Here is an 18,158-nt window from a genome sequence, read left to right on the forward strand (position 1 = left end):
CGTCTCTGGTTAAGTTAATTCCAAGGTAATGTATGGTTTTTGGTGCTATTGTAAATGGGATGGATTCCCTATTTTCTCATTCTTCAGTCTCATTATTCGTGTATAGAAATGCAACTGATTTCTGAGCATTGATTTTTGTATCCCACCACATTACTGAATTGCTCTATAACTTCTAATAGTTTGGGAGTGGATTCTTTTGGGTTTTCCATATAGAGTATCATGTCATCTGCGAAAGAGAGACAGTTTGACTTCTACTTTGCCGATTTGGATACCTTTTATCCCTTGTTGTCTGATTGCTGTTGCAAGGACTTCTAGTACTATGTTGAATAATAGTGGCGAGAGTGGGCATCGTTGTCGTGTTCCTGATCTTAAGGGAAAGGCTTCCAGCTTTGCCCCATTGAGAATGATATTTGCTGTAGGCTTTTCATAGATGGTTTTTATGAGACTGAGGAATGTACCCTCTATCCCTACACTCTGAAGGGTTTTAATCAGGAAAGGATGCTGTATTTTGTCAAATGCTTTTTCTGCATCTATTGGGAGAATCATATGATATTTGGTTTTCTCTTCCTGGATAAAATCTAAGACACTGATCGATTTGCAAATGTTGAACCACCCTTGCATCCCAGGGATGAATCCCACTTGGTCATGATGGATAATCCTTTTAATGTACCATTGGATCCGATTAGCCAGGATCTTGTTGAGAATTTTGGTGTCTATATTCATTAGGGAAATCGGTCTCTAATTCTCCTTTTTGATGGGGTCTTTGCCTGGTTTGGGGACCAAGGTAATATTGGGTAACTCATAGAATGAGTTTGGTAGCTTTCCTTCTGTTTCTATTTTTTGAAATAACTTTAGGAGAATAGGTATTATTTCTTCTTTGAATGTTTGGTAGAATCGCCCAGGAAAACCATCCGGGCCTGGAGTTTTGTTTTTTGGAAGGTTGTTTATCACTGTTTCAATCTCTTCATAATTCATTGGCCTGTTTAAAAAATCAATTTCTTCCTGTTTCAGTCTTGGTAGTTTATGAGTTTCCAGGAAGGCCTCCATCTCTTCCAGATTGCTTGATTTATTGGCATAAAGCTGTTGATAAAAGTTTCTAATAATCCTTCCAATTTCATTGGTGTTGGTTGTGACCTCTCCCTTTTCATTCATAATTTTATTAACTTGGGTCCTTTCTCTATTCTTTTGGATAAGTCTTGCCAGTGGTCTGTCAATTTCATTAATTCTCTCAAAGAACCAGCTTCTAGTTCTGTTGATCTGCTCTACTGTACTCCTGGTTTCTAATTCATTGATTTCTGCTCTAATCTTGGTCAACTGCTTTCTCGTGCGTGGATTAGGCCTGTCCCTCTGTTGCTGTTCCAGCTTCTTGAGGTGAGAATATAAAAACTGCATTTTAGATTTTTCTATTCTTTTGAGTGAGGCTTGGATGGCTATGTATTTCCCCCTTAGGACTGCCTTTGCAGTATCCCATAGGTTTTGGACTGTTGTGTTTTCATTCTCTTTGGTCTCCATAAATTGTTTAAACTGATTTTTGATTTCCTGGTTTATGGAATCATTCCTGAGCAGGATGGTTCTTAGTCTCCAAGTGTTTGAGTTTCTTCCAAATTTTTCCTTGTGGTTGAGTTCCAATTTCAAAGCATTGTGGTCTGAGAATATGCAGGGAATAATTTCAGTCTTTTGGTATCGGTTGAGACCTGTTTTGTGACCCAGAACATGGTCTATTCTTGAGAATGTTCCATGGGCATTAGAATAGAATGAGTATTCTTTGGTTCTGGGCTATAGTGTTCTATATATGTCTATGAGGTCCAACTCATCAAGTATGGCATTCAAAGCTCTTGTTTCTTTGTCGATTTTCTGCATGGGTGTTCTGTCTATTTCTGATAGTGGAGTGTTGAGGTCCCCTACTATTAACGTTTTTTATATATATATGTCTCTTTATTCTGGTTAAGAGTTGGCTTATGTATCTTGCTGCTCCCCTGTTGGGGGCATATATATTTATAATTGTCGTATCCACTTGTTGGATACATCCTTTAAGAATAATATAGTGCCCTTCTGTGTCTCTAACTATAGCCTTTAGTTTAAAATCCAATCTGTCTGACATGAGAATTGCTACCCCAGCTTTCTTTTGAGGTCCATTGGCATGAAAGATGGTATTCCATCCCTTTACTTTCAGTCTGAATGTATCTTTAGGTTCAAAATGAGTCTCTTGTAGACAGCAAATGGATGGGTCATGTCTTTTTATCCAATCTGCAACCCTGTGGCATTTATGGGAGCATTTAGGCCATTTACATTGAGACTGAATATTGAGAGAGATGGTTTTAATGATGCCATGTTGCCAGTAAAGTCTTTGTTTGTATTGGCTGTGACTTTCTGTTCTGTATCACTCTTGGGGCCTTTTTACTTTTATAGAACCCCCCCTTAATATCTCCTGTAGGGCTGGTTTCGTGGTTATGAAATTGGTCAATGACTGGCAATTCTGGAAAGTCTTTATCTCTCCATCAATTCTGAATGACAGCCTTGCCGGATAAAGGATCCTTGGCTGCATGTTTTTCTCTGAAAGAGCTTTAAAAATCCCCCCCCCCACCAACCCTTTCTCTCATTCCAGGTCTGTGTAGACAGGTCTGATGTAATTCTGATGCCTTTGCCTTGGTACGTGAGAAATTTCTTTGCCCTGGCCGCTTTCAATACTGTATCCTTGGATCTAATATTTGCGAAATGCACTATGACGTGACGTGGTGTAGGTTTGTCGTGGTTGAGCTTGAGAGGGGTCCTCTCTGCCTCTTGGACACGAATGTTTGTTTCCCTTGCTAGATTAGGGAAGTTTTCAGCTACAATTTGTTCAAATATCTCTTCCAGACCTCTGTTTTTCTCCACCCCCTTGGGGATGCCGATGATTCTGACATTGGAACGTTTCATTGAGTCAGTAATCTCCCGTAACCTACATTTTTGAGATTGGATTTTTTTTATCCAATTTTCTATTCTAACTTTCTCTTCTACTAACCCATCCTCCAATTCGCCGATATGTTCTTCTGCGTCATTCATCCTGGCTGTCAGAGCATCTAGTTTTGACTGCATTTGATTGATAGAATTTTTAATTTCTGCCAGATCCGCTCTCATTTCCACCCTTAGAGATTCTATATTCTCATTAACATTTTCATTAATACTTTTATCAAGTCTACACATCATCTTGACCATTGTTACTCTGAATTCCATTTCTGATAATTTGGTTATATCCATATCCGTTAGTTCTGTGGCAGAGGCCACAGATTCCATATTATTTCTTGAAATAGGGCCATTTGCTGAGGGCCTTGGTTATCATTTAGAGGCTTTAGAATTTGTTGTGGGGTGTTTTATCCTGTATACTAACATTTTCCTTGTATGAATGTTAGACTTTTTTTTTTTTTTAAGATACAAAAGGAAACTTTCATCCATTTGGGAAAAGCTATAGCATTAATAGAAGCAGAGAGATGGACAAAGTCTTGATTTAGTTTTGGGGCTTCGATCTTTACAGCAAAGAAGCTGACCATTGAACAAGAAACTGCAAAGCAAATGGTCTTTAGATGCCTCAGCACGGCAAACAGGCAAACAGACTGTAGCAACGACTGTTTTGGGCGCTAACTATATGCCAGGCACTAAAGAAAGTGCTTTACAAACAAGCCACTTCATCCGCAATAGCATGAAGCAGTGTCAGGATCCCTATTCCAGAATTAAGTTTAGGTGACTTTGTCAGACTGCTAGAAAGGGCCAATGAAGGAAACCAAACTCTAGCTGATTCCAAAAGCCATTCTTTTACCTGACTTGCCTACTACACTGTGTTTCATACTTTCTACAGCTGCAGCAGATGAGTTTAAGATTTTGGGACCTGAAAAATAACCTGCCAGGGCGCTAAAGCAAGTGGGGATTAGGATAGCAGAACCACAGTTAGTAATCTAAGAAATCAAGGAAAGAGTGAGAGCTGCCTGAGGCTGAAGACAGGCAATACTCTTATATCTTTTGTCCGTCTTAGGTATTCAATGATTTTCCCCAGTTCTGTAGGAGATAAGAAAAAATATGTACATTGAAGTACTACGTACACTTATTTTCACAACTTTAATATATAAATCTTGTATTCTTCAAGGCAATAATTAAAGAAGACAGAGACTCCCTTGCTGTTGAAAATGTGCGTCCAAATTGCTCCTAAAATTTTAGGCTATGTCAGTTGGGAGGACAACATTGTAGACTCACCAGAATTAGCTCAAGCCTAAAGGGCATTTTTGGTTCATGTGACTTTTTAAAATTTTTTTTTTAATTAGCAGAAGACTACAAAATGTAATACCTAAATGTTGGGGTTCTACTTCCTCTGATTGTATCTTTACGTACAAGTGAAATGTAGTTGAGGACAGTTCTTCTACTCCCTAAATGCCAAGTGAATAAACTGCAGATAGTAGCTCCCTCCTGATGGGACCTACAGAAGGGGAAGAGGCTGCACCGATGTGGAGGTTGTAGGGCTAGTCGGCAGTGCCGTCTGCCCATCTCCAGGAGTGATGGGTATCTTTTAAATGCATTAGCAAGCATCGTTGGGAGTTGTAGGATATATCTGGGACTTTGAAAAATCAAGGGCATAGTCCCTGTGACTAAAACTGTAACACAGAGGAGCTCAATCTTGTGTGTATTAATGATTTAAGGTTAAGAATGTCTTGGATGACATCTTGGAGAAACTTCCAGAAGAGTTCAACATGGTGGAGATAATGCAAAAAAGCTCAAACAGAAGCCCCTATGTTCTTGTTTGCTTCCAAGAGTGTGAAAGGATGAATATTCTCCTTCGGGAAATCCGTGTGTCACTTCAATGGTTAGACCTTGGTCTCAAGGTAAGTTTAAAAGTGGTAGTAGCGCCGCTTTCAGCACGTCAGAGGACACTGACGACGTGGTCTCTCTTCTCCATGCAAGGGCGAGCTGACGTTGTCTCCTGAGATGGAAGCCCAGCAGTCCCAGCTGAGTTATGACACAGTCCCAGACACTTGGAGCAGACTGGCTTATCCATCTACATATGGCCTGGCCCAGTGGTAAGCTGCCCCTCGCGGCTCCCCCTGGCCGTTATCCGCCTGGGTGCTGGTTCGGTGCTCAGTCACTGTTGTGTCAGAACAGCTATGACGAGTGTACTTTGTGAGTATACCTGGCCTGTGACTGTGCGGAGCACTGCCAGTTTCACCTGAGTTTCTTCTGTGTGTGGCTTTAAAGGCAAAACTCAGTGAAGTTAGGGTCAAAGCAAGATTCAAATACTGCCCCTTACTTATTAAGCTCTTTGATCTTGGACAAAATACCTGATCTTCCTTATTTTTCAGTTTATCTGAAAAATATAGGTAATAAAATTCCGTCGTTATTATTTAAATGGCGATGGGCGGCAACTTGAGTTTGCTTTCGTGTCACTTCCTATGCTTATTTTCGAAGCTAGTGATTACCAATGGCATCTCATAGAGCTTTTCAGAGATTCTAGTATACAGTAAATCTCACTGCTTGGGTGTGTGGGTGTGAGTGCAAAGAGGTGTTCCAAAGACAGGAGCTGAAATTCACAGGTCCCTGACAGCCAGTGCTGTCCCCAACTGCTCCTTGGCCTTCATAGCCAACACAGGAAGTTTCAGTGATTCTCTCTATTCCCATCTTCTAGTACCTAGATTTTTTTATCCTTGCTTTCCTTTTTTCTGTGAACCGGAATGCTACTCTGAGCCTTAAACTAGAAAGCTCCATCAGAATTCCAGGTGAGGGGCACCTGGCTGGCTCAGTTGGTAGAGCATGTGACTCTTGGATTGTGAGTTCGAGCCCCATGTTGGGTGTAGAGGTTACTTAAAAAAATAAAATCTTAAAGAAAAAAAAATTCAAATGACTGCCCCTTGGAACTGCCCAAGGGAACATGTGCAAATATAAGAATGGAAGGGGCAGTGTGGAAGGGACACACACAGATGGCAGCAAATAACCATGGCGGGGAAGGGTGAGCAGAGCTGCTCACTGGATTTCTGTAAACACTATGGATGTCCAAAATCAGATTTTATGTTTCCAATCAAAGATATTTGTATTAAATTTTATGATAATGGTAACTTTGGAGTCACTTTCACCATCTAATTTTGTGCCTTCGAATTTCTCTATTTTTCTTCTTTTATTCCAATTTTTTCTGGCTTCTGTCAGTTTAATAGTTTGGGTTTTTTCCCCCCTTTTCCTTTTTTAAAGTAGGCTCCATGCCCAGCATGGAGGCCAATGTGGAGCTTGAACTCATGACCCTGAGATCAAGACCAGAGTGGGTAGCAAGAGTCGGATGCCCAACCGAGTCCCTCAGGCACGCCTGATAGTGTTCTTTATTCCATGTTTATCCTGTACATTTCTTATTATTTTAGCAGAAACACTTTACATTGTAACCTACACACTTGATTTTTCTAACACAATATAAAGTCAGCACTTTTAACCTCCCTCTGAACTTCAGCCTCCTCTGGTTTGCAATTGTAATTCAACCTTATTTTAAACGATAGTATTTTTGTTTTGTTTGTAGTCAATTATTTTTCGCTTCAACAACATGTATTGATTTCTTTGCTCATTGTTGCTTTTTATATCTCATTCTGGACTCCTTTGTTCTGGACCCTCATCTTTTTGCTACAGGATATAAGATACAACAGGGCTTTCAGGGTATATGGTGGGGAGTCAACAGGGCTCTTTGTGTCTCTGAATTTTCTTCCCTGCACGCTTGCTCAGTTTACCTACATGCACAATTCCAGCATATGAGGATTTTCTCTCAGCCCTGTGGTTTCGTAGTTCCATTGTTCTTTGGCATTTATTACAGCTGATGAGACTGTTCTTAAATGTACTTGTCATCCCTTCACAACTAATCTCTTGTCTGGGCTGTTTTTAAGATTTTTCTCTTCACCCTTGATGTTCTGCAATTTCACTCCTTTATTTAGGTGTGGACTTTTTAAAAGGTATCCCTGTTGATACCCTGTGCAGTTATAAATGTGTAAGTCTATTGTTTCCACTCTGAAAAATTCTTAGCCCTTATTTCTCCAAATACTGCCTTCCCCCGTTGTCTTCATTGTCTTTACCTACCTGAAATCTTGTCTTTTCAATCTGTCTCGCTCTGCTGTATCCCGGTTGACTTCTTCGGTCCTGGGGGGAACTGCATCGTTTCCAGTTTACTGTGTCTCCCCTTGACTTTTAAAATTTCACTGTCCAAAATCAACCTTCAATTCCAAGTTCTTTATATTGAGGGCAGGGGAGGTACCAGACTTGGGTTCATAAATTCCTGTTTTTATGACTACCACTCTAGTTTCTTAGGAGTTTAAAGGAACAGTCTTTTTTTCAGATCCCTCTTATTTGCTAGGTTATCAACCCTCTTGTTCGTTGGATTTGGTGCCAGTTTTTATGCTATATAATCAGTTGTCTTTATACTCAAACGACAGGCTGGCTGGTTATAAAAAAAAAAATTAACGCAGTCGCTGGGGGCTCTGTGGGCAGCAGGGCCTTCTCTGATCGAATGCGGCTGGGGACGTGTCTGCAGCTGCCTGACAGAAAGGGGGGAAAAATGACTTTTTCCTAGGAGGATTCTGTCTTCAGTCTATATCAAGATATATTTTATTATTGATCATTCACAAATTTTCTTGAAACATGGTATGTCCCTGATTTTACCATCAAATTTGTAACTGAGGGAAACTCAAATTTCCTATAATTGTTTTTCCCATTTCATTTTAAAATGCTTTTCTCACTCTGAGATCTATTTAATGTCCTCTTTCTTACCTCAAACCCTAATCCTACTTGTGCAAGCAATCGCTTTTTTAAAAACCTGTGGCAAAGTGGCAACAATGCCTATCCTCTTGTGGCAACATTTTTAGATAAAAAGTCTTCCCCCCATCTTTTCTTATCCTTGCTTTTCCTGTTCTTTGCCTTAACTGTCTTCAAGTAGGTTGTCCCTAAACCAGCTATTTGAAAGAATTTCAATGGGGCAGGACAAGGGCCATGTTCGAAGATGGCAGGAATTTTCCTGGTGGTGACCCAGGTTTCTCCGTGAACATCAGCCCTGCTGCTTTTGTAATCCTTAACCCAACCAGGTCCCAGAAAACTTCAGAGCTAGCCTGTGCGGCCCGTCCCCTGCAGAGCTGCCCGCCGGCTTTGATCTTGGGGCCGTCGTCGATCTCCTACCCCTGCTCCGTCTTCGCCCTCTTTCTGGCAGCCCTCAATTCTGCACTTCAAGGCCTGACATGTCTGATTTTATCAGGGAGGCTCATTTTCCCCGTAGCCTCTGGGAGTCGGCTTCCTAACTGTTGTGCTGAGTTGTTCAGAACCTGGGTAAAGCCAGCACTTTCTCAAACCACAGCCATGCAGAGGCTGGGAGGTGCTGTTTCTCTTCGTGACCGTCTCTTCCCCCTTCAGGTGACGATTGTTTGTGAGAAGACCACGGGCACAGCTGTGCTGCCCCGCCCTGTCCGGCAGCCCCCCTCCCAGCCTCATGCATGGGAGCCTGTCACCTGTGTGTCATCACCACCCAGTCATTGAATAAGTGGAGATGAATTTTCCACATTCCCATGTTTCTTGTCCCTCATGGTAACAGTTACAAAATTTCAACAGGAAAAACTAGCTTTTTAAAGGGATAGTGTTCTGCAAATCATCAGGCAAGGATTTTATCAGTGGTGATTATCCCATCTTCCCCTGAATCTTCCTCAGCTTACTGGAAAACTCCATTACTAAAAAGCACGTTTGTCTCTTCCTCCCTTGTATTTACCAGGTTTGATGACCTCCTTTTGCGATGCCGGGAACTCGAAACCTGGACCCACGACCTTGCCCTCCCGGCTGTGGTGTGGCTGGCTGGCTTCTTCAGCCCTCAGTCCTTCTTAACTGGTAAGGCCCCTCTTGCCCTGCTCCCCAGTGCTCACGCAGGGGCCGGTACAGCGGAGGAGAGGGAGTAAAATTCCAAGCAGAACGGCCACGTGAGGTGGGATGTAGTTCACTCTAGTAAACATTTCTGTCAAGGGCCACGTGGTCTCCATCCCAACGGCTCCACTCTGCGACAACAGAGCAAAACCAGACATGTAGCCCCTGGGCCTGGCTTTTCCCCAAGAGCAGGGAGGGTGTCCTGCAGCCCTGTGCTGGCCGTCCGTCTCGTGCAGCCACGCGCCCCCCATGGGACACAAGCATGCCACGGGTCTGTGGCCAGCTCTACCACTGGCTCCTGCGAACCTTCCTCTTCGTCTCGTCTCCCACAGCAATCATGCAGACCATGGCCCGAAAAAACGGGTGGCCACTGGATAAAATGTGCCTGACTGTTGATGTCACAAAAAAAACGAAGGAAGATTACGGCCATCCTCCACGGGAAGGTGCCTATCTCCACGGGCTCGTCATGGAAGGTAGGATACACCGCAAGGAGCACTGTACGGTTAGGACGTGAAGGGCCTTTCTTCACTCCTCAGCATTCACTTGTATCTAGTGTGTCCTTACCTCGTTTCCCAGCTGCACAAAATTGTATACCAGGTTCTGTGTTCAAGGTCAGCCAAATTTTAAGGCAGTTAGGGTGATGGCTGTCACTTCATTCAGTGTAAGCCTTTAATTACCCTGTGGTCGTAACACTGGACATAGATGCAGATTTAAATCAAAATCTTAATTTAGAAAAAGCAACTTGGCTGCTACTTTACTACAAGACTTCTTTAAGATGCCAGTGCAATCTCCAAAGTGGGGTTAGGAAGGAATGTGCCATATTAGACTTCTTATATTCACTTTTTTTTTAAGGGAGGACAAACTCATTGGCTTTATTGTGCCTGGATTCCCACAGAATCTGTTTTCATCCAAGTGTTATTAGACCTTTTGAATTTTAAAGTAGTTTTTTTCAAAGGAAAGCTGAGGTGTGGAGCGGGAGCTCTGCCTCCAGGGGGTACGTGGCAGCTGGGGAGCAGCTAAGACCCACCCACCGCAGTAAGAAAGCCCCCGACAAGCAGTAACGTGCCAAAACCAAACATTTATTGCCTCCAACGACCAGAGGAGCGGTACCAACATGCCACACTATTGCAAGCCCTGTGTTTTTGCTGTAGGTGCCAGGTGGGACACACAGTCAGGAACCATTGCGGAAGCCTGCCTCAGGGAGGTCACGTCGGTGATGCCAGTCATCTTCGCCAGAGCCATCCCCACGGACAGACAAGAAACCAAACACACGTACGAATGCCCCGTGTATAAAACCAAAATGAGGGGCTCTAACTACGTGTGGACCTTCCGGCTGAAGAGCCAAGACCAGACGGCCAAGTGGGTCCTGGCAGGTGTGGCTCTGCTGCTCGAAGCATGAAAATGGGACGCAGCCAGGACAACACAGTAAGGCTTTCCACTGGTGGCCGTGCACACTTTTATTCTACTGAGACCTATAAAACCTCCTCCCACTTAGGTAACTTTCAAGTAACTTACATGTGCCTTAATGTAAAAAAGTCTCCCCATCATCAGTGAAGGGGGATTTTTAGCTCTTGCAGACATTAAAAAAAAAACCTTTTTAAATTAAAAATTAGCCCTGACATTCTTAAATTCCAGCAGCCACTGACCTCGGGCAGCAGCTGAATCCTGAATGAAGGGCAGCCGCTCCTGCCAGCCAGCAGTGCTCCACGGCCTCCAGTGTCGTTAATGTGAGTCAACTTTCTGTTCATTCAAGTTTAAAAAAAAAAATAAAACTCTAGTACTCTCAAGATCTACGATTAATTGCACTTTGTAATTTAGGGGAACAGTCTTGAACAAATTCCAATGATCCAGAGAAGGGTTAACTATGTGGTCCCAGACTAGAGGTAAAGAAAGATCAAGGCCACATAACAGTGTCAAAGGCAAGAGCTGCTTATACAAGGTTTTCTCTGGAATCTTACCTGGGACTTCTTTTAACTCCACCCCACTTAAACTGCTTTTTTCATCGCATGGAGATGCTTTTAAACAATTCAATAGGGGCCTACGGATACAGGTATAGAGAGATTCCTCTACTATGCCGTCTTCCTGAGAAATCTGTTTATAAACAAAAAAGTATTTCGGTCTACAAAGAATTTCTGTATAAAAACACAACTGTAAGAAATCTTAGGCACAAGTGGCATGGCAGGTCCGGCTGGCGTGCTCTACGGGGAGCTGGCTGGGTCTTCTCTTAATTGTCTTCCACCAGCTGCTTCTGTAAACTGAAAGAAAGACGGGAGGCATCAGTGTGCGGGGGACAGAGGCAAAGAGCTGCATTCTAGGCTCAACCTCCACCTGGAGTACTGAGCCCGACCCCGGATCTTCTGATGCAAGTGATGCAAGGTCGGTCCTGCCTCGTCCCACTTCAGTGAGAGGAGACCCTGCAGCCACGTGCCTCACTCCAAAACTCCGCTCTGGAGTTCAATGCTGTTTACTCGGCCCCAGAAGGTGGTGAGCACAGCGTCCTAAGAGCACTCCGCCCACCCCTCTCTGCTGGGCCTGCACAGTCTCTGCCGCTTCCCCTCTGTTTTCCACAACGAGGGGGGAGACTGGCAGTGCCAAGCTGAAAATTCTAGCGCAGGAGGGAACGTCCTAACAGGGAAAACAACAGTCCGGAGCCGCTCCCGGGGAGCAGACAGGAAATGGATGGCACTCAGGAGGGTCTGTAAGAAAGACTCACCTCTCCAGGTATTCCTTAACGTTGTTATAGCCGTAGAACTTGGCCAGGTGAATGAGGATCCCGGTGGCGCAGCGGCCATCGCGCTTCCGGCAGTAACTGCAGTTGCAGATCCCGCGGCAGGGGGGGCACACCCAGTCCTGGAAAAGCAATGTCCCCCGTGACCTTGCGCTCTGGCCCGGCTCACGCGGCCCCTCCTCCAACCCCGGGTCCCGTGTTCCTTCTAGGAGATGCACAGGGTGACCCAACGTGCCTCCTTCCTTCACAGGTTTCAAAGGCCCAGACAGGTTAACCAGCCCAGGGCCTCACATGTGCAACTTGATTAATCATAGTGCAGACTTTCAGGAGCACAAAAGAGCAGTGAGGCCCAGGTGTGACTTCTAGCTCTTCCACTTTCTAAACCACTTAACCTGAAGGGTGGTTTATATTCGTCTGCAAACGGGGGGGCAGTACGTATTTAGGCCATACACAGGGCAGGGTTTAACTAAGAGCATAGTCTCTGGAGCCTGACTGCCCAGGTTCAAGGGCATGTATACTAATCGTACTGTTATTTTATAGAGAGAACCCAGGAACAGGGAGGGTATATACCTACTTTTTAGGCTAAATGAATTAATTAGTAATACCTGAAACAAAATCAACTGCCTGAACAGAGAAAAAAACCTTAGATCAGGGCCAGGCATGCAGAAAGCCCCCTCCACGGTGACATCCCTGCCCCCGGGCCTTGCCTGAGCTAAACCACGCTGCTGGAAGAAAGGCACACAGGCCCACCTTACAAACCAGAACTGTAAGAAAGTGTGGCTCTGACCCTAGAAAACGCCCTCATCTCTTCCCTTCTCCTGGTCAGCTTGCTCTCCTCTTTCCAGAGGAAGCCTTATTTTTCATTCCCTTTAGAGTGCTGTGGGGTAGATAGAGCTCTACAGGTCCCCAATAAAGGGCCCAGGGAGCCCCATCTTCAACCTGCTTCCCTCTGCCAGTACAATTCATGACAAAGGTGAACACCGTTCCTACCGGGTCCAGCAGCGCGGATCTCACATCCTCCCCGTAACGATTCCGCAGGCACGGCCCGCAGAACTGTCCTCGCACCCCTCCGCAGCTCTGGTTCCGACACACGGTCTTGGTGTCGATGGTCTTCTGCCTACACTGGTGGCAAGTGTTGCCCTGAGGGAGGAAGGCGGTGAGTGGGTGAAGACGGGAAGTGGAGGGTGGCACGCACGAGGCCACGTGCTGCCGTGTACGTGCGTTGGGCTCGAAGCAGCACGGCCTCTCTCCTGGAGAGGAGCACCCTCTGGGGGCCTGTAAGCACTTTTAATTCTGGGGACAGAGCAAGGAGCCTGGAAGGAATGACATGCCCGCAGAGGAGGAGAGGGGCCCAAGCGGCCGTGAGCCCCAGGCAGCAGCACCTGGCTCTGGCCTAGCTTCCACCGATCCTGGCGCTTTTCAGGATACAACTTTCAGGTGTTAAAATACTTAAGTAACTTATCTAAAACATGGCGCATAACACTACAAAGTCTCCCTCCAAACCACTGTTTAATAAAAAAATACTTTAACCCATTTCTTACCGACCAAAGATATTCTGTCGAACTTTAGTTCCTCTATGTGAATCCAAAAGCACACACAAAAAAACCCCACAGTATGTTTTTTCAATGTTTAAAACATAAACACCCTATAAATACTTAAAATGTAACTATTATAAATATCCTTTCCCAAACCATACCCCTGCCTTCCCGCAGATCACCTGCATCCCCTGGAAAGAGCTTTCCTGAGAATTCCGCACTCTGCCAACTTCCCCTTCCCGGTCACAGCCAACCCTCCCAGTCAGAGGGGAGAAGGCCTGAGGGCGTAAGCCCACCCAGCCACAGTTTAAATACAATGCAGGATTTCAAACACCAGTGCCCTGGACTCTCCATTAGAATCACAATCATGCAAATGATTCATTATACATAATTTACCAGAACTTTATCATAGATTTTATCTCGAACAGTTATGGCAACATTTTCTAAGTCCTCTTCAGTGATATCCTCCACTGGCCGAAAAGAAGATCTTCGGTGACGCCGTCTGTACCCCTGGCATTTCCCCTGCAAAATGAGCCAACGCAGAACCCAGCATAAGCTGTTTTGACTGGTTACAAAACACATATAAAAATTTCACAATCTCGGGGCGCCTGGGTGGCTCAGGCGGTTAAGCGTCTGCCTTCAGCTCAGGTCATGATCCCAGGGTCCTGGGACTGAGTCACACATCAGGCTCCCTGCTCAGAGGAGAACCTGATTCTCCTTCTGCCTCTTTGCCCCTCCCCCTGCTCATGCTCGCTCACTCTCAATAAATAAAATCTTAACAAAAAAATCCTCTCACACTCTCAGAGCTCTAGCACCAGTAATGTTAACTACGTCCCTCTTCTATTTCCCGGGAATCAATCATTTAAGGAGCTCCTGCCCCTGCCAACCGCCCTCATGGCAAGGTGACAGGACAGTAAATGCATAGCTCAGGTTTTCCCTGACCAATGAACAGCCGCTGTAAACTCCGTGAGGACAGGGAAGTAAACCACAGTGAACGGCCACAGTTGCCAATGGGAAGGACCTACTCTCTCACTCCAGACTTTGCAAGCACTTAAAATGCCCCATTCCTAAAACCGAAAGGCAAGGAAGAATCCCTGCCCTTTCCCACAAGCAAAAACCACAAGGCCGACTGGCGCCAAGGACAGGCCTTTGTTGCCTCCCCTAGAGACGGAGCTGGGTCCTATCGCTGAGCAGCTCCTCTAGGGAAAGGGCTCCCCCCAGCCTACAGTTTAGATGGGGCGGGGGTCCTTCCCAGAGCGTGGTCCTGGGAACGCCAGCAGCACCGGGAACTGGCAGAAATGCCAGCGCTCAGCTGCACACCCAGCGGGTCAGAACCTCCGCACTGGCTTAGAGCGAGAATCATCGTTCACTGAGCTCAGAAAATACCCCACTAACTGTCTTCCTTCTCCTGAAACCGTAAAACTCTTCTGCGAACTTGGCAGCTGAGACGGTGAAGTTCTCCAGGGCAAACTTCTCGGGAGGCCGTGCGCTCCGGGTCGGGTTCGTGCGCCGTGTGACCTGTCCCTCTGAGAAAGCCCGCCTCGCCGTTCTCTTCTTCTGAAAGCAAGAGCACAGACGCATGCAACCGGGTGCTTCCTCGAATAAAAGCCACCCGGCAGCAGACTGTGCGTCGGCACTGGAATCAGGAATTAGAAAGGAGTCCTACTTACGGAAGCGGAGTTCGGAGTTCGTACTGGGAAGAAATCCGGCATGGAGTCGAGTTCTGCCAGTAACTGAGCGAGCTGAGGTTCAGAACCAAAGAGAGGGTCTCACGTCAATATTGCCGCGTCTCGTTCACCTAACACCTTACCCACGATCCTCAGTTTTGCCAACGTAAGAAACCGGACTCAGGTAATTCCCGTACGATCTCAACAGCTGCTCTGGTTTGAGCCTCACAGGTAAAGGGTTTTAGCTCCAGAGGTGAGATACTGGGATCATCACGCATAGGAATCAAATCTACGCCCGCTCTTTCTATATAAACATCATCCTGTCACCGATGAACGGGTCCCTGGAATGACAGGGCCGGCTGCAGGAGGTGGGACTCCTGACGGGGCCACTGACGAGCAGCGTGGCCTGGCAACAGGTCATTGTGCACACCTAAGTCAAGTCTCGTCCTGTTCAAAACAAGAGGCTCGACCCGATTGTTCTGACAGTTACTTAGAGCTCCAAAAAAACTCCTGAAGTTGATTTCTCATTAATAAAAATAATTTATGAAAATATTCCCAAATAAACACCTAAGAACCCTAAATAACAGGCATTAATATTCCAATCAGGATTTTTAATTTTAGATTTATATAAATGTATAGGTGTCACTACCAAAAAAAATCAGTTATTTTAAAAATGCAGATACAGTGCTAAAAATTTCCCTTAACTAATAAGCGCAAATATGTCTTAGGATAAGTTTCAAAAGTAGGCTCTTTGTTTTCTTATTAGACATCTAAGACTGCATATACAGTATTATGCTTTTTAAAAAGAAAATACTAAAAATACACCAAAATGCTGAAAGTGACTGAATGGTAGAATTCTATTAATTCTGTGTATATACAAAATTATGAAGCAAACAAGTTACTGACTGAATACAGAAAAACCAAATAGACATAACAGATTTCCCCTTGTGTCATCATTCATTCCAGGGAAGAGACGTCAACGTGATTCAAAACTGTTCAGTTTGTCTTAATACTGAGGTGAGGTCTCCTGCATTCTCTCATATGAGGTCTAGAAGGCCCAGTGGGTCATCAAAGGATTTCTCGTTGCAAGCCGTCCGCCCAGCCTGCACACTGCGACCCTTACGTGGGCTTCTCGACCCCCTCTGCACACCTGGCTCCTTTCTGCTGGGAAGCAGCCAGCTGTGGAGCCCTCCCCTCTCCACTACCACTACCTGTTCAGAACCTAACTTCATAACAGAGTAAGCAGCAGGAGGTCACGGCATCAGGCAGCGGAGCTAAAAACAGTCCTGGGGAGTCGCTTTCTGTTCCCAAACCACAGCCGAGCAGGTAATAACTGGCCGGGGTTCAGGAACGGAGAAAGGACACCCACTACCCAGAGCACGTTCCCGACCGAAGCGAGAGCAGCAGCAGCTCTGGGGTTAGTCCCGGGAGCCTCAGCGCCCAGACCGCCCACCACCGGGCCTTACCATGGCCTTGTTCTCCTTGATGTTCATGGTCCTTTTCAGCAGAGCGTCCGAGCCCTCCTGGCCCTCACCCCTGGAGTCGTCCTCAGACTCCGAGACCGAATCCTCCCTTTCCTTCCCCTGTCTGCAGCTTCTCTTTCTTCCAAGGATTGCTTTTTTACTGTCCTGTAAGCGAGTGCTAGAAAACAGCGGCTCTGAAGAATGGTCATCTGACTTTTTTGCCAGTTTCTTGGTGGGGAACTGGAAGGCTACTCGAAGACCAATACTGCTCCTCCTAGGCCTGCTTCTTCTAGGTGTCGCCTTTTCTCCTTCATCCTCCTCCTCTTCCTCACTCACTGAAGACGCCTTACCAGCATCACTCAAATCTGACTCCACAAGCTAACAAAAGGAGAGAAAAGAGCAGAGACCACGTTTCGTGAACAGACCTCCAAGAGCACATTACTTAAAACAAGCACTCTGACATTACCGTAGAGAACAAATGAGAAGACAGCTTCCCGCTCCTATCATGAGTTCCCGCTGAACCCTTCCGTTAGCACCCTGTCGACACATCTGGTGGAAGAGCAGGCATTCGACTGCTGCCCTCTGGCCCCGGCCCCCGGCGGACTGCTGCCTGCAGAGCATGGGCTGGAAGCAGGGCGCTCACGACGGAGGGCTCCTCCACTGTGGGACAGCCAAGTATCAGGAGGACTGGCCTAAGAAAAGGGTGTGCATGGCCTAAGAGTGATCTTCAGGTAACAATGGAGCGCGAAGGGGAAGAGAAACACCATTCTGCGCTGACGCGGAGGGACAGGACTCGGGGGTAGGAGGGACAGGAGAGCTGACTTCACCTCAGTCAAGTGACAGAGGAGCAAGCAGACGACTGGCCAGTGGGGTCAGTGGGGGAAACTCATCCCCAGGACACGAAGGGTCCTCACTCCCAGGGACGTCCCCTCCCTTTTCTTTTTTTTTTTTTAAAGATTTTATTTATTCCACAGAGATAGAGACAGCCAGTGAGAGAGGGAACACAAGCAGGGGGAGTGGGAGAGGAAGAAGCAGGCTCATAGCGGAGGAGCCTGATGTGGGGCTCGATCCTATAACGCCGGGATCACGCCCTGAGCCGAAGGCAGACGCTTAACCGCTGTGCCACCCAGGCGCCCCTCCCCTCCCTTTTCTGCAACCTGGAGAGCTGCAGGGTGAAATCAAGGCAGACAGCTCCTGGGTTGTTGTGAGGCACCCGTCCCGTCAGCTCAAGAAACTCTTGCCCCCAATTTTCTGATTCTGCTTGGAATGGGTTTCTGGCATTAGAACGGAACTCAGTCTTACACATGAGAACACAGAACAGGAGGCAACGACAGGGTGACATGACCCAGGCGATGGTGGGTGACATCTCAGATGCGAGGGGACTCTTAGCAATGGCGGAGATAGGCCTGACTATAGAGATCAAGGCCCCCTCCTGGCATCTCTCCCTTACCACATGCTGAGACCCTCTGTCAGGGACTCTGGGCAATGGGGCCATGTGAAGAGCGCAGGGGGAGCAGCACCACACTGGGCCCAGGACTGAGGAAGATGACTCAGCTTCCTCCTCGGTGACCACCCCCAAATTCTAGCTGGACTCAAAAATAAGGCGCCTGGCTGGTTGAGTCGGTGGAGCAAGACCCTTAATCTCAGGTTGTGAGTTCAAGCCCCACACTGGACAAGAAGACTCCTTAAAAAAAAACAATTTAAAAGAAGTATTGGGGCGCCTGGGTAGCTCAGTCAGTTACGCACCCTATTCTTGATCTCAGCTCAGGTCTTGACCTCAATGTCATAAGTTCGAGCCCTGTGTTGGGCTCCACACTGGGCTGGAGCCTACTTAAAAAATAAATAAAATAAATAAGGAAAAGAGAGGGGAAAAAATGTGCAG

General features: G+C 46.2%; 2 protein-coding genes across 12 annotated transcripts in view; one reads left to right on the plus strand and one right to left on the minus strand.

The window, feature by feature from the left end:
- DNAH11 (dynein axonemal heavy chain 11) overlaps positions 1–10,282 on the plus strand; it is a 308,187-nt gene extending 297,905 nt beyond the window's left edge. The window contains 5 exon segments of the mRNA XM_057304208.1: positions 4,665–4,847; positions 4,927–5,042; positions 8,738–8,850; positions 9,216–9,356; positions 10,035–10,282. Coding sequence (XP_057160191.1) covers positions 4,665–4,847; positions 4,927–5,042; positions 8,738–8,850; positions 9,216–9,356; positions 10,035–10,282 — 801 coding nt within the window.
- The window catches only part of CDCA7L (cell division cycle associated 7 like), a 43,584-nt gene continuing 35,367 nt past the window's right edge, over positions 9,942–18,158 (minus strand). For 4 of the 11 annotated variants that reach the window (XM_048212911.2, XM_048212914.2, XM_026507315.4 and 1 more), the window contains 7 exons: positions 16,280–16,654; positions 14,817–14,888; positions 14,533–14,700; positions 13,543–13,668; positions 12,602–12,751; positions 11,597–11,733; positions 9,942–11,138 (listed from right to left, as the gene is read on the minus strand). In XM_048212911.2, the coding sequence (XP_048068868.1) occupies positions 11,108–11,138; positions 11,597–11,733; positions 12,602–12,751; positions 13,543–13,668; positions 14,533–14,700; positions 14,817–14,888; positions 16,280–16,654 (1,059 nt within the window). In that variant the 3' untranslated portion in view covers positions 9,942–11,107. Of the gene's footprint in view, positions 11,139–11,596; positions 11,734–12,601; positions 12,752–13,542; positions 13,669–14,532; positions 14,704–14,816; positions 14,889–16,279; positions 16,655–18,158 lie in introns of all 11 variants that reach the window. The other 7 variants (XM_026507306.4, XM_026507297.4, XM_026507348.4 and 4 more) reach the window with 3 other exon arrangements.

The sequence above is a fragment of the Ursus arctos genome, unplaced genomic scaffold, assembly GCF_023065955.2.
Source record: "Ursus arctos isolate Adak ecotype North America unplaced genomic scaffold, UrsArc2.0 scaffold_3, whole genome shotgun sequence".
In the NCBI taxonomy this organism is placed as follows: Eukaryota; Metazoa; Chordata; class Mammalia; order Carnivora; family Ursidae; genus Ursus; species Ursus arctos.